Raw genomic sequence first — 25,192 nt, forward strand, 5'->3', positions numbered from 1 at the left:
GCGAGAAACGATACGGTATCGAAGATGATCGATCTAATGCATAAATCTGGGTGCATAAATATCGGCAACGGAAAAATCGAGCGCACATAATCGCTCATAATAACGGATGCGTCAGTGAAAGGGCTCTCGCTGTAACCGAAGGATAATACGCAGTTTAATATAGGAATTTTGAAGGGACGCACAAAAGCGATCTTTATAACAGAGTTCTCGTTATATGCCGTACTCGCTATAGCGGACTTCTACTGTACCTGAATATCTGTCCAGTAATTTCTGCTTTCTATCTTCCTTTCATGACCGTGACACGCGATCTGGGTCAACAATTGCAATACCTTCACATCATACATCTGCCTTCAGTAATTCTTTCCTTGTGTCGGGTGCTAGAATATGGAATGTTTTACCCCTGAAATTAGAAATTGTTCCTGATTAATTACCTTCAAAAGATAGTCTAAAGATTTCCTCTTGAATACGTAGGCTATATCATGTAGTTATGTGTGAATGTGTGAGTGAATGTCTTGAGTAAATAGTTCCAGGATGTAGATATTTTTGTTTTAGTCTATTTTATGTTATATTATTAACTTTGTATTCAGTATCAAGCCGCATAATGTGGTTAAGTGTAAGAGAGGGCCAAGAGCCCTAACATCGCCACAAATAAAGACATCAGTAATAAAATAAATAAAAATAAATAAGTTATAATTAAAATACAAAAAATTGTCATCTAAATAAAATATTTAAAATTAAAAAAACAAAATTTACATAAAATAAGCATCTCTTCTTCTTAACATTCTGAGAATGTCTTTAAAAACAATATGTGTGTGTACAATTTAAAATTTTGTATAGCAGCTCCTTTTGTTTATTGAAAATGCCTCTAAAATGACTAACAACTTTCTAGCTGATTACGATTGGACTTTCTGTTGTAAAATCAACTAGAAGACAGAGGAGTTCCTAAGAAGCAAGAAGTTTAATCCGTTAAGTGGGGAGGTCATAAACGAGGAATTCCTGCATAGTGGGGAATCATTTTCAGTAAAATTTTTCTTTAAAAAAGAAAGTTTTTGCCAACTTACACCTGCTTAAATATTATATTATGTTAAACTTATCATAAAATTATATGTTGCAGTGTAAATGGCGTTATTATTTACAATTAAAATTTTTCAATTCATCCAGTGTCAGTGCAAAAATTGCATATGTGGCATTTCATATTTACTCCGATTCGGAGTATTATTTGTGTTGCTTATATTAATTCATTGTTGAAATGCGTAACAAATGAAAAATTATCAAATATTCCAAATAATAGAGACACATTCACTCAAATATCACATTTTCTTGAAATAAAATAGATAAATATACTCACCACGTAGGCCTATAACTTGCCATTGTAGAGGGCAGCGAGTAATCCATGAGTTCATTCATCATAATTTTGTCACCACATTATACGAAATTACACTACATTTTTCAACACTATTTACACTAATTATTTAAGCTCAATAGCTATAACAAATGACTGGAGAAAAAATTGAAAAAGCTATTTCAGGATGGTCAGTGATAGTTGCCGGCACACAGATTGTACAACGGTCACCGAGTGTAGACTACGAGCTTCTCAAATTCCCCGAGCATGGAATTGAGACTCACTGGCATATTTGCAATGCTCATACTTCAGCTGTATGGTATAGCCTGAAGCAAGGAGAGTGGCATAAAGCGACATTGCAAACTACACACCAATATTGAGTGTCCCGCTGCTGGCCTTTCACCATGCAAACAACGCATCTCTTATTTGCATGCAGTCTTGATTTTGAAGCTGGATTGAAATCTGGAAAATGCCTTCCCGAGAATCGAGTTGACAAGTCAGTGGGTGCGGGTATCACTGACCGAATTTGCAAGCTGTGTTATGGGTAGCATTCGCATACTTCTGAAATAGTTTCTGCACAATTTGAATACGAAACTTCAGTTGAGTGAATTTACCGCCGTGCTTATTGTATATCTTGAAAGCATTGAACGCTGTTATGTCCAGTAGGTGTCTAAAAATCTTGTGGTAATATTTCTTCATTCTTTTTCTCGTCGTTGTACTCAGTACATACGACCAGCTTCTCTTTGGTTTCTCCTTTCTTGTTTAGAACAGTGCGCATTTCCGCGTCGTGAATACTACTCGGCATGTAGACATCTCTCTTGTCTTTCCACTTCAAGGCCATGTGTTTGTTTTTATAGGCAAAAGCCACCTCCCCTTTTTTCAACTTTTTCCCCATGACGTCCTTCGGAAGATTTTTTCTGTTAGATTTTACAGCACTGACAGCGTCTGTCTGAAGCTCGTTGAACTGATCGAAGAGGTTCGGCTAGAGCAAACACAACTTTCGAGGACTTGGTATACTGAGAAATATTTACCCCACAAACCTCATTTACTAGCTCATTTTCCTTGCCTGTGTACTACAGGATATTCCACATATATCCTGTTTTAGCCTCATATAATTTAAAATATTCCATTCTGAAACGAGCTTTCTTCTTCGGAATGTACATTATCCATCCCGAGCGACCTTTCCAAAGGAGTAAACTTTCGTCAGTTGATAGACTATCATCTGGCAAATAGGAAATTTTAAATTCTTGTACAAGAATGTCTAAAACTGTCTGGCTCCGTGGTGTAGAGGGCAACGCGTCTGCCTGTCACCCGGCGGCCCCAGGTTTGATTCCCGGCTGGGTCAGGGTTTTTTAGTTGTAAATGATTAATATTCCTGGCCTGGGGACTGGGTGTTTGTGTCATCCTTAACGTTCCTTTCCTCACATTCAACAATCTACACTTCCTCCATTCCAATTACACGCAGGTTCATATCACATGGTGGAAGTAAAGGCAAAAGATCTCTATAGCTCGATGCCCCAAACAAATAGCATTTTGAATTTAAATATTTTTTTTTTTTAAATGTCTAAAACTGGCTTCACTTTGTTGAGTTTTGGGGATACTTGCCAATCGTAAGCCTCATTATCTAAGAAATGTAAACATTTCAGGAGAAGGAAAAAACGTTTCTCGGACATGGTCTCATAAAACATGGGTGTAGCAATCTATAACGTGAAAAATAATGAGATAGCTTTGGCTTTTGAATTATACCCTGAAGAAAAAAGATTTCTTGTTAGTAAGAACCCAATCCCTCTCCCTGCTTCTTTTCATTTTTGCTGTTCCTATACTAGCTTGTATTGACTGCTGAGCATACAGATTAGTTTGCTCTACAATAAGTTTGCGCAGTTCATCATCAATGAAATGCTCAAAATATTTCGTCCGGTTCTTTTTTATTTAAAAGTTCGCCCTAATTCCACTTTGGTATGTAGCTGGAAATCGGGCTCTTGTACATTCCCTTACAACTTAGTCACTAGGCGGAGTAGGAAGCAAATCGCTCTTACTTTCTGACTCGCTACTCTCATCGGAGCTCGAACTCGACACCTGTCCGCGTCATCTAGGCAGCAGGCCTACTCCGACAGAAGCACTCATGCTTGGTGCATCTAATAGCGGGATAGTTTCACCATTACTATCTAAACTAGAATCACTGCAACTATTTTCCTCACTGAGTTTGAGAATATCCCATATATCATCACTTGGTAGATCTACAATTCTTTTGGACATGTTCATAACATATAGGAAATGCTACATGTAGAATTAAAACAAAAAATCACGAGAGGTATTTATATAACTACAAAACAACTTATGAGAGCTGAAAACATTCACACTGAGACACGCAATACTACACTCCACGCAGCACACTGACTGAGCTTCTCGCCAAGCGCCACATAGGTTGTTCTTGCGCTACGCAGTTATGTAGCAAATAACAAGGGTATTCCCAGATGAGAACCGCTTAGATATATGAAGGTGAAAAAATTTTCTGTCAGATGGCAGCACCTCTCGGAACATATGGAAAAAATTTCAAACCTACTGCTTGTTTTGTAACGGAGATTAAAAATAAAAACTTTCAGCGCTTCACATGACGTGCACCCACCAGCAGCCTCGCTCTGGCCGCGTCACCTGAAGTGAGCCCTACTCCACGGGTTAAGACAAGAAAGATTCCACAAATGCTACTCCACGGGTTAAGACAAGAAAGATTCCACAAATGCTACTCCACGGGTTAAGACAAGAAAGATTCCACAAATGTCATACAGAAGAAACTAAAAGAAATGTTAAACAATATAGGCTTTTTACTCGATTCCAAAGACACGCATAGCTCGATCAATATTAATGCAGGTTTACTCACATTGAGAACATTACTGAAAGTTCATAAACAAATATGCGCATAAGACCAATAGTGAATTTTAGAAATAGCCAAACATATATGTGATTGCTAAATTCATACAAACATTTTAACCCTTTCGCACTCAGCCTATTTGCAAGGGTTTGCTTGAAAAAGCTGAAACTAATTTCTGTGATTTTCCAAACCAAATTACAAAAAATCAACACGTAAACAGTTTAACACATCACACTAATACAGGAAACTATGAGCATTTCAGAAATTAATTTACCTTGGACGTATTGTTGTGACAATCACATGGAACTGAAATGAACAGCCAATGAAAGAAGGGAGTGGCTGCATCGACAAGGCATTAGCCTCTAGTATATTGATTGATTGATTGATTGATTGATTGATTGATTGATTGATTGATTGATTGATTGATTGATTGATTGATTGATTGATTGATTGATTGATATTGGTACAGCCCAAGAAAAGAATTAAACTTTGAAAATATTTTTTTTTTTTAAATTATAATTTTAAATGACAGAAAGATCAGACACTGTTACGTCTTTCTTCTTTACTCTTAGACCTGAAAGAACATTAAATTCTGAATAATTTTATATCAATATGATGTGTGTGCTGCAATTCACTCATGAAGCATGGCACAAAGTTATTCACTGTACACGTAACTGTCATTGATGTCAGATCCTCGTGGTCCGATGTACGGTGAGCAGCTATGACTGCCATGTTCAACAGGTCATCAAAATGATACCTCAGAACCTCTCTGATGTCCTCTTCTTTCCTGGCAAGGTTTCCATTGGGGTCATCAATTGCTTTGATGGTTTCAATTGAATTCCTTTTGTTTTTGATCACTCTGAACAATAGTTTTATATTGTCTCTGCTGTCTTCCTCCAGTTCTTGATTAAATTTCTTCCAGCACTTTATCTTCTCCTCTTTTAACTCATTTTCTTCTTCTGGTAAACTTGCTTGAGGTCTCTGATCTTCCCTTCCTCCCTTACCTGTTCTGGCTTGGATTTCTCTCTGTCTCATTTTTGTGCTGTGTTCCTTTCCTTTATTGAGGATCTTACCCTTTTATTCCACCAGGGTGCCTCTTTTTCCCTTACTCTTGCACTTGTCTTCCTGCAAACCTTTATTGCATTTTTTAAATTTTTGATTAAAACCAAACCAAACCCCATGGCACTACAGCCCTTGAAGGGCCTTGGTCTACCAAGCGATGTGTCGGTGGTCAGCACGACAAATCCTCTCGGCCGTTATTCTTGGCTTTCTAGGCCGGGGCCACTATCTCACCGCCAGATAGCTCGTGAATTCTAATCACATAGGCTGAGTGGACCTCGAACCAGCCCTCAGGTCCTAGTTAAAATCCCTGACCTGGCCGGGAATCGACCCCTGGGCCTCCGGGTAAGAGACAGGCATGCTACCTCTACACCATGGGGCCGGCACATTTTTTATTAAAGTCTTTTTAAATCTTGTCCATTCTACCTTACCACTCTCCACTTCTTCTGTAGGCATTTGTCCTGTTATACAGTCCTGACAGTCTTTCCAATTTGTTATAGTTCCCACACCTTAGGTAATCTTTGGTACATTAATGTCTTTCATATCTGCTCCTGGTAGCCGGTGGTTGCTATTGAGGTTCTCGCTTGGAATCACCTTGACATCAGTTACTAGTCTACATTTTTCTTTATCTGTAATGACATAGTCAATTACCATCATGCTGTATCTATCCCAGCTGTATTGAGTAATCTTGTGACTGTCTCCTTTGTCGAACCAACTGATTTTTACTACCAAACAGTTTCTTATGCAGAAGTCTAGGAGATGTTACCCTTCTCAATTCCTTTTCCCACAGCCATATGGTTTCACCATCTTCTCATAGCCATTCCTATCTGTCCGAAGCTGTGCGTTGAGGTCCCCGATTATGATTGACCTCTTTTCACTGATGGTCGCTTCTAGGTCTCCAGAAACTTGTTCTTTTCATTTTGACTGCAACCTGTCTGAGGGGCACACTCTTGCACCAGTGTCAGTTTCTCCTTCCCTAGGGTGAACTGTTGCATAATCCTCTCATTAATGTACTGAATTTCTGTAATACCATCTAACTCTTTTGCCAATATCGATCCTAATTCATTTCTCATCTCTCTATTGTTACCATTCCACTAGAGAGTATAGTTCGTCTTCAACTCTTTCTTCCCTTTACCTTTCCATTTAGTTTCATTCAGTCCTAGGATTGTTATTTTCCTTATCTCCATGATGTCCACTAACTTTCACATTTCCCAGTCAAACTCAGTACATTGATTGTTCTTATTCGGGTGTGTTGTCTTCTCCAGGGTTGCTGCACTATCACAAGGCCTGGCCTGTCATCAGGTTGTAAGCCATCATACCTGGCGTGGGTCTGCGGGTGCTGTTGTCTGCTCCGAGTTCTTTGTTTGCTCGTATAAGTGTTGAAAGTAATTGCATTTACTCTCCAACTGACTTGCTAGGCCTAATGTTGGAGAAGATTTTCTGTTAATGTTATCTCCTTTAGCCTTTATCAGTCCCCTGCCACATCGGCAAGTCACTTTATGACAATCCACAATTATGGAAGTCTCACTTTATTTAATTTTAGGAGTAGGGAAAGGTACATAAGGTACAATCAAGGCTTGACTATGGAAACCAACATTTTTCCAAATACCTATTCCCAATAAATCTTGCTTCAATAATGCAAAGAGGCAGCAGCTTTCTGTTGAATTTATGTGTCATTTCCTACACACAGGCTTCCACAAGCCCCCTAAGGGTGAACTCCTCTGTCCATGATTATTGGTTATCCCGTAGTTTGTCAGGTTTGGTAACAGCCCCCCCAACCCTTGGCCAGATAGTCACAGGTAGTACCGTTTACTGTTGCATATGGTAACGGGATGTATCAGACTATTAACTCCAACAATTCATTGCAAGAATAAAGACTTTAATAATTTTAAAAACTATATTTGCAAATAATGATTTGTGTGTTCTTAATGTGATTATTATCTTTGCAATTTTAAGTCAAGTTTTCAAAGAAACTGAAGATGTCTCCTATAGGAGACGAATCATGTATTCAATGAAAGTAATGCATAATTAAATGTAATATTTAAAAAAAGGTGTTGAATAATTGGATCTTTTCACTTGACAATTGGATATTTTGTCAACACAGATATTAGAATAAGATAAAATTCATCAATTTATTGTAGTAGGCTCTTATTACAATGGGATCACCTCTCCCAAAGGTATTTTAAACCTACTACCAGGTTTAAGCTAGGCCGCTCCTGTCATGACAGACATGTTTTGCAATCAACCTTAACATGAAGAACAGATGCTGCATGATGGGTTCTGATGGCATTCTCTCCACCTAAGGGACCATCACCCCATCTAAAAGGAATCATTAGCCCAAAGCTGTTGGCGGTTAGGGAGTCAATTTACTGCCACTTGACACTCGGTGTTGAGTCGCTGACTCCACGGTCCATTCCGTTATTGTAATGAGGATGACCTAGCCAGACTAAATCTGCTTTCATCATCATGTGAAATTCCAAGAAACTTTTTTTTGTCCGAGAATTTATCATCTTGAATATAGGGTGGAGCCAGTACGCACCGATAGGCTATACAACGTGTAAATACTGTTGTCTGAAACAGTGAAGGTGAGAAGTATCTAGCAGTAAAATAATTGGCCACTATTGGGTTTATGAGTTAATCACATGATGACAATCCACTATTATGGAAGTCTCACTTTATTTAATTTTAGGAGAAGGGAAATGTACATAAGGTACAATCAAGGGTTGACTATGGAAACCAACATTTTCCCAAATAACTATTCCCAACAAATCGTGCTTCAATAGGACAAAGAGGTTCACAATCATTTGTATCATCAGAACGAATAGAAATGTATAGTGTGACGACTTGTGCTGGTTGATATGTTCCTTCACTACGCGGCGCTGGTCTAGATAGAAGGGGATCAGCTGTCTCTGAACATGTGTTTCTAAATGGGAATTGATGTGATTCAATTTGGAATTTACAGTTGAAATAAATGATTTGAAACCATGTATTCATTACTGTCATGCTTCAGGACTGTACGTGTGTTTACTGACTGATGACTGTATTTATGTGCTATATATGTCTGATGCAAATTAAGATATAGTGTTTCATGTTTTGAAAGTAATCTGTGCAAAATACATAGGATATATTTTACAGATAATAATGACATAAGAACATTACTTCAGAAATTGGTTCGTCAGTAACTTAATCAATATCTCAAACATTTGTGCTTTGTTGCACGAAGTGTTCTTTCAGTAATTCGCCGCGAAAACGACTGCATTTGTAACTCTGTAGCAACTATCAGTTAAAATCTTAAAAAAAAAAAGTCATCTGTTTAGTGTACATGCTGCGAAATATATCACAGTAAACATATTAAACCTCTGCAAGCTTGCCATATTATTCTTATAAATATGCATGTCATACACACGTAATTCTTTCATAGCTACTTAATTTATGTTAACATGCTCAGCTTAATCATGAATCTTACTACTAACTTCCTCTGGAGATCCATAATTCTCTTTTTTAAGATGAATTCCTGCTGATTATCAGCACTAACTTTGTGTTATCACCAGCACTAGAGTATACAGAGCTAATACTAGAGGAGTTCAGTATGGAATAATCATGAGTGGAAGGAACGTCTGATTTAGAAAATTGGCTTTAATGAGGACATCTTTTTACTAGGATATTTCAGGATAAATATAATGGAAGATTTGGAAAGTCAGGGACTGCTGTGGGATCCAGTTTGCATCTTGGAATTTCCACTTTTTCACCTTAATAATGAAACTGTCATTGTTTTGGATAAGTTCGGCAGTAAAATTCAGATCACAGACACAACTTTATCACTCAAAACGCTGATCTTGTCGTGGAGTAGCCTTCGACCACTTGGAGAACAGATTGGGATCCTTTGGGATATTTAAAAAACAAAAAACAAAAAAAAAAAAAAAAAAGCTTTTCATTCGACTGTTTATCACAACCCGACTTGTAACCCGGGACATAGCAAGTTGTTGGCATATTCTTATGCAGCAGTAAATTGATGTGTATACCGAAGTATATGTCCTACTTTTCAAATACTTAATATTTTTCACTTTTCAGTTCACAAAAAGTTAACACCAAATATTTTGCGAGTATAAAATTATCGAAAAAGACCAGAAACTGTTTACGCACTTCCGGTCTAAGCTGACAAAAAGCGCACCTACTTTGCCTTTATATTGAAAGGAACGCTGCAGGCAGTGAAGGCATGTACACCGTCTTGTTAACATGTGATTCAGAGGGAGTCATCACACTATTCATTTCTGTTTGTCATGGTATCATATTAATGCCGTAGCCATTTTTAATGAGTGTTACGGTGATGTAGTATAGCAATGGTTTGAAGTGTATGTATAATATGTACAAATACTGACTTTAATTTCAGTTCACATAGCCATACTTGTGCTAAAGCCAACAATGCTAGAAGAATGTCAATTTTGTTTACCGGTCATTATCAAACTGTCTGAAACTCATTGACAGAAAATGCAATATGCTGTAATTTACAAAAGGCAGACAAATTTTGTAATTTATATATATTGACTTTATTTGTTTTTATATCTTTTCCATGTAATATTTTCTATTTACAGGCATTGAACATGAATTCGGAAATTGGTATGCCTCACAATCAACTTGGAACATTATCTGGAAACCAAAACTATAGCGTGGATGCTGCTTATCATTACATGCGATGGTAAGATCAAACTTCATAAGTTCACAACTAAGTATTTTTTATTTTCCACTTTGTCGATACATTAGTTGCTTAAGGCAACTTATTGGTTAAAAGTGGTACATGTTTCGTATATTATTGACATCTCCAGCCACATAACACTGGTTAGATGAAAAATACATATGTTGCTTTGAGAGAAAGTATCCTTAAGCTTCTCAATGTTCTGAGAGTTTAAGGGATTGATGACATGGTTAGACATCGGCCTTTCAATACTGCATCCCAGTTTCAAATCTCAGTCGGTGCATGTGGAATACAAGAGGTATATAGGTTCCAGAAAAGTATGGAAAACGAAGGCTACTGGGTGAATAAGTGTAAAAATAAATTACAAAATTTAGGGTTAGGGGATCTAGGGTGTTGCAGGATGGGGGAGAGGAAAGAATGGCAGGGTGTCCACCCGTATGGAAAACCTGGGAAACACGGAAATGTCAGGGAATTCGATAATTAACGGGAAAACCTGGAAATGTCAGGGAATTCAGGAAAAAATCTGGAAATTCATTCTTCTGCCAGATAAAATTGACATACCGTATTTATCCGTGTAATACAAACACATTTTTCAGTTTTTATAACATTAATCTAGGGCATGTCTTTTATGCCAGGAATAAATTTTAATGAAAAGTTAAAGTGTGATCTCGAATGTGAAGTAATCAATAATATCAATAGCTATATGATTGATCGATCGAATTTTCAATGTTTTGATCTGCTTGCTATTGAATATTCTGTGTTGTTGGGGAATGGTGAGCTCGATGAATTAGAGCTATATTGCGTTCTCAGTTTTTTCCAGTAATGTTTCCAGACTCTGAAACAGCTTCGAAAGTTCAACTGCACAGAACAAAAGTTGCATATACAATCACTTATGGTTTGGCTCTCTATTTCCATAAACAAGTTCTTGAGATGGGTAGTAAGTTGGGTTTGATGAGTCACTGAATAAAGTTTCTCAGATAGGCCAAATGGATCTTGTAGTTCATTGTTTCAATCCTGATACTAATGAAGTATGCACTTCTTATTTTGATTCCATGTTTCTTGGTCACTCTACCTCCTCAGATTTGTTAAATGGTTTTTTGCAAGCACAGCAAGGACTATCTAAAAAAATTACAAATTTCAGTGGATGGTCCAAATGTTAATAAAAAGTTCCGTCAGGATTTTGGTAATTTATTAGATGATCTAGATGCTCCTATTTTGTTGAACATTTGATCTTGTGGCTTGCATACTGTGCACAATTCATATAAAATGGCAGTAAAAGAAACCCAGTGGAATATTGCAGAGTTTCTTCGTGCTCTTCATTTCTTGTTTTGCTACGCTCCTGCAAGTCGTGCTGATTATATACATTATTCAGGTTCAGACGTATTTCCTTCGAAATATTGTGCTATAAGATGGCTTGAAAATTTTCAAGTCATTGAACATGCTATAGATATCCTACCTAATGTCGAAACATATGTGGAAGGAACAAACAGAGACAAGAAAATCCCAAGCTGTAACAGCTTCAAAATAGTATCAACTTCACTTAAAGATAAGGTTCTTAAGGCTAAGTTGTCATTTTTATTATCACTTGTTGGAGATTTGGAACCATTCCTAAAAGTTTCAGACAGATTTCCCATTTGCATCACTCCTGTATGAATCTTTCATTGATGATAAATATCATGACAAGGTTTGTTAAGTCTGAGTCACTGCAGTCTTCAGAAATTCTCCTAAAATGTATTTAGACAGTAAAGAAAATCTTCTGCCTGCATTTAAAATTGACATAGGTTATGCTGCTAAAGCAGCACTTCGTGGCAATCCTGGATGAAATGATAGAGATATATTAGTGTTTTGCACAGATTGTCTAAGAGGAATGGTAGCTTTGTGCAAATAGTTACTGGAAAGGTCACCGCTGGCATATCATCATCATCATCATCATCATCATCATCATCTGCAGTTTCCAGCTGTTGGCCACATCTGCTCACCGCTAGCATATAAACTGACTGAATTAATTTCTTGTTTCGATCCAAGTGTAGCCAAGTAGCCTCTAAGCAGCAGACTGCTAAGGATAGCTTTAAATGCCTTTGTTGAAAACAAATGGATCTCGGGTAATGAAGCCATTCATGTACAAAGGGAGTTCACTTCTGTTTGTGAGAATGATACTTTGAAAGAAGTGAATTCTTTGTATTCTAAAGACGAGAGGTTAGATCACTTTTGGCTTTGCACTGTTCTTTCAATAGTAAATTTGTAAACAGAAAAGTTGGCTTCATTTCTCAAAATGATACTAATATTGTTTCATGGAAATGCTTCACTTGAATGTGGTTTTCCAGTTAATAAAAAAATTATAGTAGAGAACATGCTACAAGTATCCCTTGTAGCACAAAGAATAATATATGATTCCATCCCAAACCCTGGTGGAATTGAAAAGGTCTCCATTAATAAGAACATGCTCCATGCTGCAAGGAGTGCTCATGCTTTGTACATTCAAAATCTAAAGGAGAAACGTGAAATATTGGAATTAGAAGATTCTTTGCAGAAAAATAAGAGGCCGCTTTGTTGCTGAAAGAAGTAGAAAAGAAGTGGAGGGTGATGGCAGAAGCTCGAGTCGTTGGTGGCTACAAAGAAGTTTCTTCGCTGAAGCAGTAATGGTAATACATTTAAAAAAACCATAAAGTGAATTTAATCAGACTAAATTAAACTTCCAAGTTTTAATATGCACATTACTTGCTCATTTATTTTTTTGGATGTTAAGTTTTAAAAATGTGTTTGAATATTACTGACACTTCCTTTATAATTATTTTTTTTGTTATCATGTGTCAGGGAAAAAACTGGTTTTTATGTCTGGAATACAGGGAAATGTCAGGGAATTTTAAAATCTGGATTTGGTGGACACCCTGAATGGGTATGGAAAAGGGTAATAGGAGAGTAGCAGATATATAAAGACAGAGTTTAATAATGGAATGTAGGGAAAGAGACTCGCTATCAGTATTAAACAAATTGGTGGAAACATCGAACCCGAGAATCGAATTTGAGGGCAGAAGGGGTAAAATAGGTTTATACTGGTGGGTAATGGGAGTTCCGAAAAACAGGGGATGGGTAGGTCGAGAAAATAAGGATAGATGTATTTTATGTGGGGAGGGAGGTTCGAACCTGCATATATTTAACCAGTGTAGTGCGTTAGAGTAGATCAAAAAGAAAGTGTTGAATAAGAAAGAGATAGAAAAAGTAGAAAAGTGTTATAAGATGACATCATGGCTGTGCAGAGAGTGGATAAGAGGTAGAAATATATCAAAATATTTAAATGCGGTTAGAGCTAGATTTTTAGAGAAATTAAGGGAATAACAGGTTGAATGGTGTTTTGGAGAAATGGGAAGTAAGATTTAGACAAAAATGTTAGTTTATATATAATAAGAAGAGATCTGTATATACTGGTAAAAGAATGTATTATAAGAAGAAAATTGTAGATATTGGTAGAAGATTGTATTAAGAGACGAATAGGTAATAGCTAGATAGGGGTGAATAAGATGTAGTCGAATGTATTATGTTACAGATAATGTAGAGATTTATATGGATGAGGAAGAGTTAGAAAAATGTGTTATATTATAGATAATGTAGACATAATAAGAAGAAGCTTGTAGATATTGTTAAAAGATTGTATTAAGAGATGAGTTGGTAATTGTTAGATAAGGATGAGGAAGGAAAACCTTGTTATAAAGAAATTAGGTGAAAGTAAGTTGAGAAAGGAAACTGTAAAGAGATGGATAATCATTGAGTTGGTAATGTTAAAAGAAATGTGCAATTAGTGAGTGGTTTTTAGACTAAGAGATGTAAATAAGCTGGAAGAACTGCTGTGAGAAGTAAGGAAACTGTTGAATTGCTGGCAAGTTCGGTGTTGTAAAAAGTGTTCAAATATTAACTGTAGGACATAGTGGAAGAAAATGACCAATCAGTGTATAAAATGTAGAGAATAAGATGCAAATAAGGTAGACAAAAGGTAGAGTGTAAGAGAGAAAGAGAAAACTGAAAGATATGGGATAGGGAGTGGGAGGTATAAGAGATGGAAGGGTGGGGTGGGACTGACTCACCCCAAGGTGAAAAGAATAAGCATGTCCGCACGTGGTGAAAAAGGAGAGTCAATGATGGGTGCTGGCAATGTGTAAGAAAGGTGGCTCGGATTCAGCAGGCGGGACAGTAGATAAGAGCATGACGGGTCACATGATGGAATGGTTTCCGCCTCGTGATTCGCCACGCAAAGAATGGAAGGGAAGCACATTGCCAACTAGGTGTAGGTGGGGGCAGACATCTGACCCTCGAGGCGTGGCGGGCAGTGGTATCACGGGCTGGATGGGCAGTTTCCTTACCAGAGCGGTACCATGACCAGCCAATTCTTCTTTTAATTAGATGTAGGTAGTAGAATAAATAGTTACATTAGAGTAGATACAGGGGGTGCCCTAACATGCGGTTAGGTTATCCGACCATGTTAGAGGCGGCTCAGTAGATTTAATTAGCGGTGGTGCCGTGCATGGTGTCTGGTATCCCGCCCGTGCAGGGCGCCACTAAATTATCCTAAATACTAAAAATGATCTACCTGTTCCAATTTTGTATTTCCAACGTGATATTCAATTCTCTCAGGTTTGGACTTGTTAATTTTCATATCATACTCACTGCATCTAATTTTAAGTTAAAATATGTTATATTGCAGGCTTTTAGCACAGCCTGCAATTAGGAACAAGTCATCAGCATATGCCAAACTGCTTATTACATTTCCATCATACTAAATCCCTTCCTACCGCTTTATATCTTTCAGTAGATGATCCATGTAAACTATGAACAACAAATGTAAAAGATGACAGCTGTGTCTAACCCCTGTAAGTACCTTGATCAAAGACTCATTCTACTATTGATCAACATAATGCCTTTGGTAAATTTTAACAATCTACCATAATCCCCCAGTACAGCTAACATTTTTTCCCTTGGTACTCTGTCATATGCCTTCTCTAGATCTACAAAACATAAACATAACTATCTATTCCTATTTTTCAATCACCTGGTGCATACTGAATATCTGATTCGTGACAGCCCCTCTGTGATCTGAGACCATACAGGTTTTTATCCATCTTACTCTCAACCATTGATCGCATCCTCCCTTCCAAAATGCCAGTGAAAACCTTGCCTGGTAAACTGTTTAGTGAAATAGCTCAGTAGTTGTTCCTTTCCTTATATATAGGAGAAATTACTGCTTTAGTCCAATCAGAAGGTATCTTACTACCATTCCATAAAGCCATGTCGTCTATGCCTTCCTACTATATTTCACCATTTCAGGTCTAATTTCGTCTGTTTCTGTTGCTTTCTGACAGTGGAGTTTATTTACCAGCCCTCTCACTCCTTCTAGTGTAATTTCACTGACATCATTGTCCTCCTCCCCATGAGCTTCGTTGTTTGCGATGTCATGAGAGAGATTTCCTTTTACGTTGAGAAGATATTCTAAACATTCCTTCCACCTGTTCCATCATTCCCTGGGATCTACTTTGAGTTTACCTGATTTACCCAAATTGCTATTCATTTCATTTTTTCCCCTCCCTTCCTAAGATTTTTTATTCCTGTCCAGAAAGGTTTCCCTGCCACTTGATCAAGCCTTTTCAGGTTATTACGAAAACCGTCCCATGGCAACTTCTTAGATTGAACCGTTATTTGTTTTGCTCTGTTTCTTTCATTTCCATTCAATTGCCTACCTGTATCAGTCATTGTTTGGATCCTGATATGCCTTCTTTTTATGAGTTGTTCTCACTTCACCGTTCGACCAAAATTTCCACCCAGTTTTGCATACAGTTGTTCCTAAGCATTCCCTTGTTGCTAGTACTACAGCATCCCTTTATGCCACCCATTCTCTTTCTATAACCTCAACCTTCTGACTATCTGTTGTTTGGAACTTTTCACAAATCATCCATGTACTTTTGTCTAATTTTCTTATTGTGGAGATTTTCTCCCCTTGTTCACCTTCAGGCAGATGTCACTTTCTCTATCCTAGGACTAGAGAAACTTAGCTCACTACAGATCAGATAGTAACCTGTATCATCAAAAAGTATCTGGATTCTGATACGCCTTCTTTTTGGTTTTGAAATAATCTATTATGGATTTGGTGCCTCTACCCTCCTATGTGCAGCTCATCCAGACACATCCTCTTTGGCTGGGCTGAGTGGCTCAGACGGTTAAGGCGCTGGCCTTCTAACCCCAACTTGGCAGGTTCGATCCTGGCTCAGTCCGGTGGTATTTGAAGGTGCTCAAATACGACAGCCTCGTGTCGGTAAATTTACTGGCATGTAAAAGAACTCCTGCGGGACTAAATTTCGGCACCTCAGCGTCTCCGAAGACCTTAATAAGTAGTTAGTGGGACGTAAAGCAAATAACATTATTATTATTATTATTATTATTATTATTATTATTATTATTATTATCATCATCCTCTTTGCTGACTCAGCCCAAGGTATGTCCGAGATGCCCACTCGTATTCCATAGCAACTGGTATCCCAACTCTCCGGGCCACTTACTAGGCCACTCAGCCTTTGCCCATGGTTCACGAACTAGAACGTGACTACAGTAACTCACACCATAAACCAAAAGGTGGCTATTACAGAAAATGACATTGTTTCAAAATCCTCTTGTTTGAAATAGTGTGAAGATATTGTGTAGGTGGTAGGATTCAATATCATCTTTTCAGTCACCAGCTATCCACAGTTTACAAATATCCTTGTGTTTTGAGAATGTACAAAACTCTTTCTTTGCTGGCCATTTTTTATGCCTAATACCTGTTTACTGAATGAGTTAAATGCAAATATCCATGGATTTAGATTTTCGTTGCGGAGGCCATCAACAGTGAGCCGTGCTAATTTGGAAATATGGTTGGATGTTGTGGTAATGAACCAACTGGCTATAGTCATGATTGTTGGTATATTATAATAAGCTTCATTGTCTTTAATCCGTATTGATCAAGAAGATAACGAAGATGATGACAGTCAAAATGAGGGGGAAAAAATTTGAAGGAACGAGAGATGTTTGAAATTGTAGGCCTTGCATGCTTTAATATTGCAAAATCCAGAAGGAAACATAATATGATGATCTACTATGTTGTAAGCCTCTGAAACTTATAAACATTGTAGGAACTGAATGACTGTTGTGGGTTCGGATCCCACTGGTGCTCGGTTGGTCATTTTTGTTTTGTACTTAATATCTGGTCAATATGTACTGTATGAAAGTTTATTTCGAGTGAATGACAGTTGTTGTTAGTTGAGATGTGATCTGTCTCTCTCACTGTCACTCATCTCCTCTGTATTGCATTACTGCTGCAATTACAAAAAATAACCTATTTCAATATGTTGTGCTTGATGAGAGAAGTGATTTTTAATGTATTCAGTACACTTTATTTATTTATTTATTTATTTATTTATTTATTTATTTATTTATTTATTTATTTATTTATTTATTTATTTATTTATTTATTTATTGAGATAATGATATATAATTAAGCTGCTTCTTTTTTTTTTTTTTTTTTTTTACACTATCTTGTTAGCTGTAGCCATAATTTTGAATATTCAAATATTATTTTCAGCTTGACATGCCCAGAGCCTTTTGAAGGTGCAGAGGGCAATCTGCAACGAATTTTTAATAAGAATTCTAAGTGGTTGGAAGTGAATTGTACCAATGACAGTGTCGAAGATAAAATTGAGAATATGACTCCAACTGAAAAGATTCATTCTTTTGTCTCAAGATTCCTGTTACTGATTGATGTGTGGTTTTTTGATAAGACCTCTGTTGGTAATATACACCAGGTGGGTGCTTAGTAGACACACATTATTTTCTGTCATGTTTTATAATGTTGGTGTTAGTTGTGAAATAATAAATGTATATTTATTAATTGTGTATTGGTTCATTTTATGTGTTATTGATATCAGCAATATTTTATCTGAAAATTTTCCGTATAATAGCCACACTCCCTTTTTTTGATATCTTAAAATAGGCGTAAAAATTGCGGTCAATATGCGAGTAAATTCGGTATTTGTTCATAGAATACACTGTTTAATATCTGTTAATATTTTGGAATTACTATGTATTTCTATGAAGAAGATGAAAGAATGGCTGAGGAAGGCATGTTTAGGTACTGTAGGTGTGAGGGGGAATTAAAGGAGAATGGGCTAAGAGATACTGAGTTTGGGGAAGATAATAAGGCTTTTAATGGAGGACAGGAATGAAAGTAGATCTCCCTCAATCAAAGTACAGGGTATGGTTGGTAGGCAAGAGGGAGGGGAAGGAAGGGGCAAAGTTGTAGAAGACAGTTGGGCTAATATTTTAAGAGGAAGGGTACTTGTCAGAAAGTGAATTCAGGAGAAATCTTGGTCTGGAATTTGTATGAGTCACCGCAGGTAAAACAGCAGAGGGAAGATGGAGAACAGGGAAGTGTTACAGAGGAGTAGGACAAGAGGAAAGGGAACGGTAGGAAAGAGAAACATGGAATACAGGATAGGAAGGGTCGTGAGAGGGAGAGAAGGGAGGAGGAAGTAGATTTTACAGCCGTCAGGGAAGTTAAGGGAGACCAGGAGTGGAGGGAATCTAATAAGGTGGTTGGAGTAGAGTGTTACCCAGGAGTTAAGTTGAGGCAGACATTGGGGTGGTGTGAATAAAAATGAGTCTAAGCGAGTGAGCATGTGGTCGCTGAGTGCCTGAGTGTCTCCCTGCCGATGAGCTTCCACTCCACATAGAGCGGAAACATAGCATACACTCGAGTGTCTGGAACCATCACTCAGTGTCACTGATCAAGGTCGTGCACGTGCAATGTATATAACACCTTAGGCTGTGATAACACTTCGATGACTTCTGGGTAGTTCAATGCTTAACATGGCAGACAACAATGTGGAATTCCAGTCCGCTTTTATCTCCATTTTAAAGGAACATACAATTATGTTCTCAAAGTCACAGTTACCGGATAAGAAGCACAAGAAAACAAGTGCAATAAATGCAGTTCAGTGTGAACTACTCGCTAAATTTAACTTAAACATTTCCGTCCAACAACTGTCTGATTGGCTGAATGGTCAACATTGAGGCCTTCGGTTCAGAGGGTCCCGGCTGGGTCGGGGATTTTAATCGCCTCTGATTAATTCTTATGGCCCGGAGACTGGGTATTTGTGTTTGTCCCAACACTTTCCTCTTCATATTCGCACAACATACTACGCTACCAACCATCACAGAAACACGCAATAGTGATTACATCCCTCCATCTAGGGTTGGCGTCAGGAAGAGCAGCCGGCCGTAAAACAGAGCCAAATCCACATGTGTGACACAATTCGCATCCAGGACCCCACAAAGTAGGGAAAATCAGTAGGAGAAGAAGAATTTCCGTCCAACAACTGTTGGTAAACATTACAAAACATGAAAATAAGACTGAAATATAAAGTAGAATTAAAGCGTACGGGAAACAAATGCATATCGTTAAAATATTGGGAAAAGCGGCTTTGAATCTGATGCAGGGGGAGAATAACCCTACCATCGGCCGTCTGAAAGGTAGGATATCATAGCCTGAATATTATGGCATTAATAAATTGAGGAAAACGGTAGGCCTATAACGTAAATAACAAACATTAATTATGATAAAAATAATATATTGACAATTGAATGAAATTTTTAAGGAGCCAGATCTGCAGGACCGGATGAGTTGGCCGTGCGGTTAAGGACGCGCAGCTGTAAGCTTGCATCTGGGAAATAGTGGGTTCGATCCCCACTGTCAGCAGCCTTGAAGATGTTTTTCCGTGGTTTCCCATTTTCACACTAGGCAAATGCTGGGGCTGTACCTTAATTAAGGCCACGGCCGCTCCCTTCCTGCTCCTACGCCATTCCTATCCCATCGCCGCCATAAGACCTATCTGTGTCGGCGTGACGTAAGCAACTCGTAAGATCTGCAGAAGTTGTCATCCCTTCGACTTCCTACAGAGACGTCATAACTCTGCAAATATCAGAGTTCCTCCAAATTGGGGAGTCATAGACAGAGTCAGGCCGTGATACATCTACACTGGTTGAATTCTTCTTTTCCATTGCAAGTGGCATGTACATTAATGCTAGGGACGCCTTTTCTGTAAATGTAGTCATTCTCATGAACATGTTGCTTCTGAATTTGTACATGAGTACAGTCTACAGTTCCAACATCATAAGAGAAGCTCAAACGTTCTTGCCACTTAGCCCATGCTTCCTGCATCTAAGCAACATTTGTTGGAATTGTATCTAATAATCTGCTTTCATTTCTGTTCATGTTAAAACCTGCAAAAATATTTTTGACACAGTTTTCAGAGATGTCTTCACCAACTCCACTCTGAAACCTAGGGTCTCCAACATAACACAAGAAGATTTACATTTTTTCTTCATTTGTTAGTGCATCACCTCTTGTTTACTTTGGAGTGCCCAAGAAAATGCTCCGCTAACCATTCAGCATGCTCCTTGAAAATCCATAGCCTGTTTCCAGTCATCTGACCGGGTCAGGAATGGAATGAATGAAGCGGTGAGGATAGGAATCGTGCCGGCTGCCAAAGCCTGTCGCGCTCCTCTGGGGCAATGATTAAAGACTGACAGATGAAATCATACCTGCCAACCCTTCCGATTTGCCCGGAAAGTTTCCGTTTTTTAACTCGTTTTCCGATTTATTTTTACTTCTTCCTATTTTTGAGCAATATAATCTCCAGTACGGTCAATACTCCTCCCCTAGGATAAATTGTGTGCTTGAGTAATTTACGCAACCTCAATTTCAAGCGTACTTATTTGATGCTTTATTTGGCGAGTGTATCGTCCGTCGCCTTCGGGTATCGTATTTCCCAGTCACTACAGCATCGTGTGTATTTACAGCTGGGAATTTGGGACGGCAATCGTCCTACAATCGTGTTACAAGCGTTCTACGCGCTAATGACTCCGTAAATCGGGACGAAAGATTGAGTTTCTTATTGTGGGGTTTGCGCGCTGTTAACATAATTTTTGTGCGTAGTTTCGTTGGTATTGTAGGCCGCGTGTGTTTTTATTTTTTTTGTGGTTATGTGCTTTTCCCCCTGTTGAAGTCACGTGTTAATAATGTATGGGACATATTGATGTTTCGTATGTTGTAGTTTCTCGTATTTGAGTACATTTGTGTCCATTCTTAGTTCATAATTTTAACGAGTTGAGTGTATTTCAGAGAGATGTGTCGGTTACAGTTTCTGGTATTTTCTCTTCACTTTGTGGACACAGAACATAACACACATTATCTCCATGTGTTCAGAGATACCTATAAAATTTAATTTTGAATTTTCCTGTTACAAATAAAGAAAATTATTATACATTTTTTTCCCGTGCTTGTTGCATTTTCTTGTAACCATTTTTTTCTTAGTATAAGATTTTAAAATTAATGGTCAATTTGCCTTGTAACTCTAGATATGGATGCATTTTATGTTGTCCTTTTATCATCGAGACCGTGGTGCAATATTTGCAACGAAATCCAAGACTTAAAAATCTTCCTATTTCTGATTTCTGAAAGTTGGCAGATATGTGAAATATATGATATTGGAGAGTGCTGCTGGAATGAAAGATGACAGGAAAAACAGGAGTACCCGGAGAAAATCCTGCCCTGCCTCTGCTTTGTCCAGCACAAATCCCACATGGAGTGGCCGAGATTTGAAGCACGGAACCCAAAGGTGAAAGGCCGGCGCGCTGCCGTTTGAGCCACGTAGGCTCTTCAGCATGCTCCTTACGGGATCTTTATAACACTGTAATCAAGTTGAGATGATTCTCTGCGAAGTTTATATAATTTTCTTTTCCGATTAACCACCACCATTACCTCTGCCATGCTATAGAACTTGACACTATCATTTGGAGTCACCTACTGAGTTAGCTCAAGGAAACATGAGCAGGCGCTTACCGGAAAGAGTGCCTGCTTTATCTTTATTCACCAGAAATCTGGAGCGCCCACTCTGCTACTCGAGTGACTGGAGTGTGTGCTCAAGGTCACAGGTCTGCTGTGAGTGATGCTTCCGACAGGCGGTTTTTATTCACCTCATTGCGAGTGCCTGCTCTAAATTTGCGAGTAAAGAGTGCGTGCTCATTTTCATTTACACCACCCATTGAGGAAAGTGGGGGAAGGAGGAGAGTAACATACCTAACTCTCCTGATTTAGGCGGGAGATTTCTGATTTTACACCATTTCTCCCGCCCTCCCGTTTAACGTATTAATTCCCCTGATTTTTCAAAAGTCCAGCATGTAATTTTGGACTAAAAGTGCGAGGTGACAAACTCCAGTCGTTCATCGAACGTATTTTGTAGTGTGTTTTGATACTGCAGTTGTGCATTGTATCGATAATTTATTGATAATTCTCTATAACAGTATATTTACTATCTCCTGGATCATACTTAGTTGGTGTCCAGCATCTTGAAATCGTCGGTGGTTAATTTAGCTTGTGTTGGAAGTTTTACATAATAGCCTATGGGTGAGATGTTATAGCCTGTGGAATATTGTATCATCTGTTTCACACATGAAATTATATTTTAAAAACCAAACCCCTTGGCGCAACAGCCCCAAAGGGTCTTGGCCTACCAAGCGACCGCTGTTCAGCCCAAAGGCCTGCAGATGCCGAGGTGTCATCTGGTCAGCACGACGAATCCTCTCGGCCATTATTCTTGGCTTTCCAGACCGGGGCCACTATCTCACGGTCAGATAATTGTAATTATGTATGCTGAGTGGACCTCGAACCAGCCTCCAGAACCAGTTGGAAATCCCTGACCTGGCCGGGAATCGAACCCGGGGCCTCGTGGTAAGAGGCAGGCACGCTACACCTACACCACGGGCCCCAACGTGAAATTATATGATTTGTGTATAACATAGATCTAGGGGAGTTATTGATTCTGTCATAAGAGTACGTGTCTTTGTTTGTGAAGTTTTTGGCGTTATTTATGCATTTGCATTAAGTTGACAAAGTAAATAGTAGCGTGTGTCATTCCTTTATATCTCCTCTCAGTATGAGTGGAAAGATATGTGCTGTGTTTGGCTGCAATAACTATGAAGTGCCGAAGGATTTGCAATCTTTCTGCCATTTCCCTCGTGACAAGAAAATGTAAGTAAATACTGTGTTCGCATATATATTCTTCCAGTTACAAAGATATTTTTATAGTACTTACAAAACTTCTGACCTGCACGACCCACATTTTAACTGGTTAAAATATAATAAGCTTATTTTATTGTATAGTGCAGCAGTTAATCTTCAATACCAATATGTTGTTGTAGGTGTGATCTGTGGGTTTGATTTAATTCAGGAAAATACATATGCATATGTGTGTGGCTGGTTGTGTTCCAAGTTACCCCATTTGGAATACCATAATGCATTGTCAAGCACTGAAGAAAATATGCGTGATTTAAGAAATGTACATAATTTGTTGAAACAATATGATGATGCAAATTTGTTTGCCGTAATGTAATGGCATTATGGCAAGTATTGCTTATAGGGAAAGTTGGAATGTTTTTGAAGCTAAATTTGTAGATTTTCTTTCTGTTAGTAGGCTTCAAGTTAAAAGGAAAATTGTCCAGCTCTTAAATGTAAATTCATTGAATCATGTGTGTAAGGATTGTGCCAATATTTTTGTTGACAAGTGTTTTAATGTGATGATACAATTCTTTTAAATGAGAAAAAAGACAAATCTAGCCGTGAACGTTCAGGTAGGAATGCTAAAGCTAAAAAAGCAATGCATAAATGAAAGATCAAGCCCATTCACAGCAGTCCATTTCACATCTTGTTTATATGTCTAATTTCAGCCTTTAAATAATAACCTGGTAAATAATTCTTCATTCATTTATCCAGAATTGCTTTAGCAACTTTGCAGTAGTAACACTTTCTTTCTAGACGTAATTTATTTATCCATTTCTGTATATACATTTCCATTGATATTTGAATTTAGCGCAAATTTTCAGGTCACGCCACTAGGAGCGCCACTTGCAGCTTGTCTCCCATTTTAACAAGGCTAAATCCGGAAGTGTCGCGTATTGTCTCTACGGTATTTGGTACGGATAATGCGCCAGTGATAGTAGGATTAAAAATGGATGTGGCAGGTCTGTTAAGAAGGGAATTGTCTTTTTAAAATTCTATGATGCCTTTGTCATTTAATAAATTTAGCTGCTGGAAGGGATCGACATGTCTGCCTGTTAGAGTAATTGAACATTTAATAGATCATCATCATTTTCATTTCCCCTTGTCCAGCTCGTACCAGGTCGGGGTGTTGATGGCAGTTCTCCACCGTTGCCTCTCCTTCCATCACTCCTCTTCAGTAATTGTATTTCAGTCTTCTTTTCTTATACTGTTCTTGACAGAGTCCCTCCATCTTGTTCATGCCCTCTTTCCTTTTATCTTAGCCTCTTACACTTGTTTTGGTATCCTTCCTTCCTCCATCCTCATAACATGTCCAAACGATCTTCACTCAGTTTTTCTACTCCTATCTCTTTTGATCTCAACATTGCTTACTCTATATCTCCTTGTCTTCTCAACCATACTCTTTAGGAACTTCATCTCACTGGCCTGAATTTTACTCTCATTTTTTGCTGTCAAAGTCCAAGTCTCTGATGCATGCGTTAATAGAGGGGTATAGTACAGTACCACTTGTACATTATCTCTTTACATTACATAGGAACTTCTCTGCTCCACACCAAGTTCCTTCCATTATGGTAGAACGTATTTCCCACTTGTACCCTCCTGCTGATCTCCTTATCCAAACTGGCATCTTGCATTATTTTACTTCCCAAATATTTGAAGTATTTAACAACCTCAAGGTTTTGTCCCTTGATACCAACAATCCCTTTTCTATCTCTTTCTCCTCTTGTCATCACCACTATTTTGCTCTTCTCCACACTGATTTTTATTCCATACTTCTCAATATTGTTATTTAAAGCCTCTAGTTGGGTTTGCACTACTGTATTGTTGACTCCCCAGATCACTTTGTTGTCTGCAAACAACAATATTTTCATATCCCTTCCATATCTTGCCTTTGTTTCCTTTAGAATTTAGTGGGGACGATACACTTCCCTTATTACAGACTATCCACTTGACACTTCCCTGTCGTAGGCCCAGTTTGGTTTCTAAACCAATCTCTTCTCCCCACTGGAGTCTGGACACAACTGGAACAATTCTTATACATTGCTTTCACCAGTTCCCTTGATTGCCTTCCATATCCTTTTCTTTTCAGGGACCAAG

General features: G+C 38.2%; 1 protein-coding gene across 1 annotated transcript in view; it reads left to right on the forward strand.

Annotated features, from left to right (window-relative positions):
- Smg5 (Smg5 nonsense mediated mRNA decay factor) overlaps positions 1 to 25,192 on the forward strand; it is a 358,955-nt gene that overhangs the window by 53,217 nt on the left and 280,546 nt on the right. The window contains exons 5-6 of the mRNA XM_067137979.2: positions 9,863 to 9,966; positions 17,564 to 17,783. Coding sequence (XP_066994080.2) covers positions 9,863 to 9,966; positions 17,564 to 17,783 — 324 coding nt within the window. The remainder of the gene's footprint in view (positions 1 to 9,862; positions 9,967 to 17,563; positions 17,784 to 25,192) is intronic.

The sequence above is a fragment of the Anabrus simplex genome, chromosome 1, assembly GCF_040414725.1.
Source record: "Anabrus simplex isolate iqAnaSimp1 chromosome 1, ASM4041472v1, whole genome shotgun sequence".
Taxonomy (NCBI): Eukaryota; Metazoa; Arthropoda; class Insecta; order Orthoptera; family Tettigoniidae; genus Anabrus; species Anabrus simplex.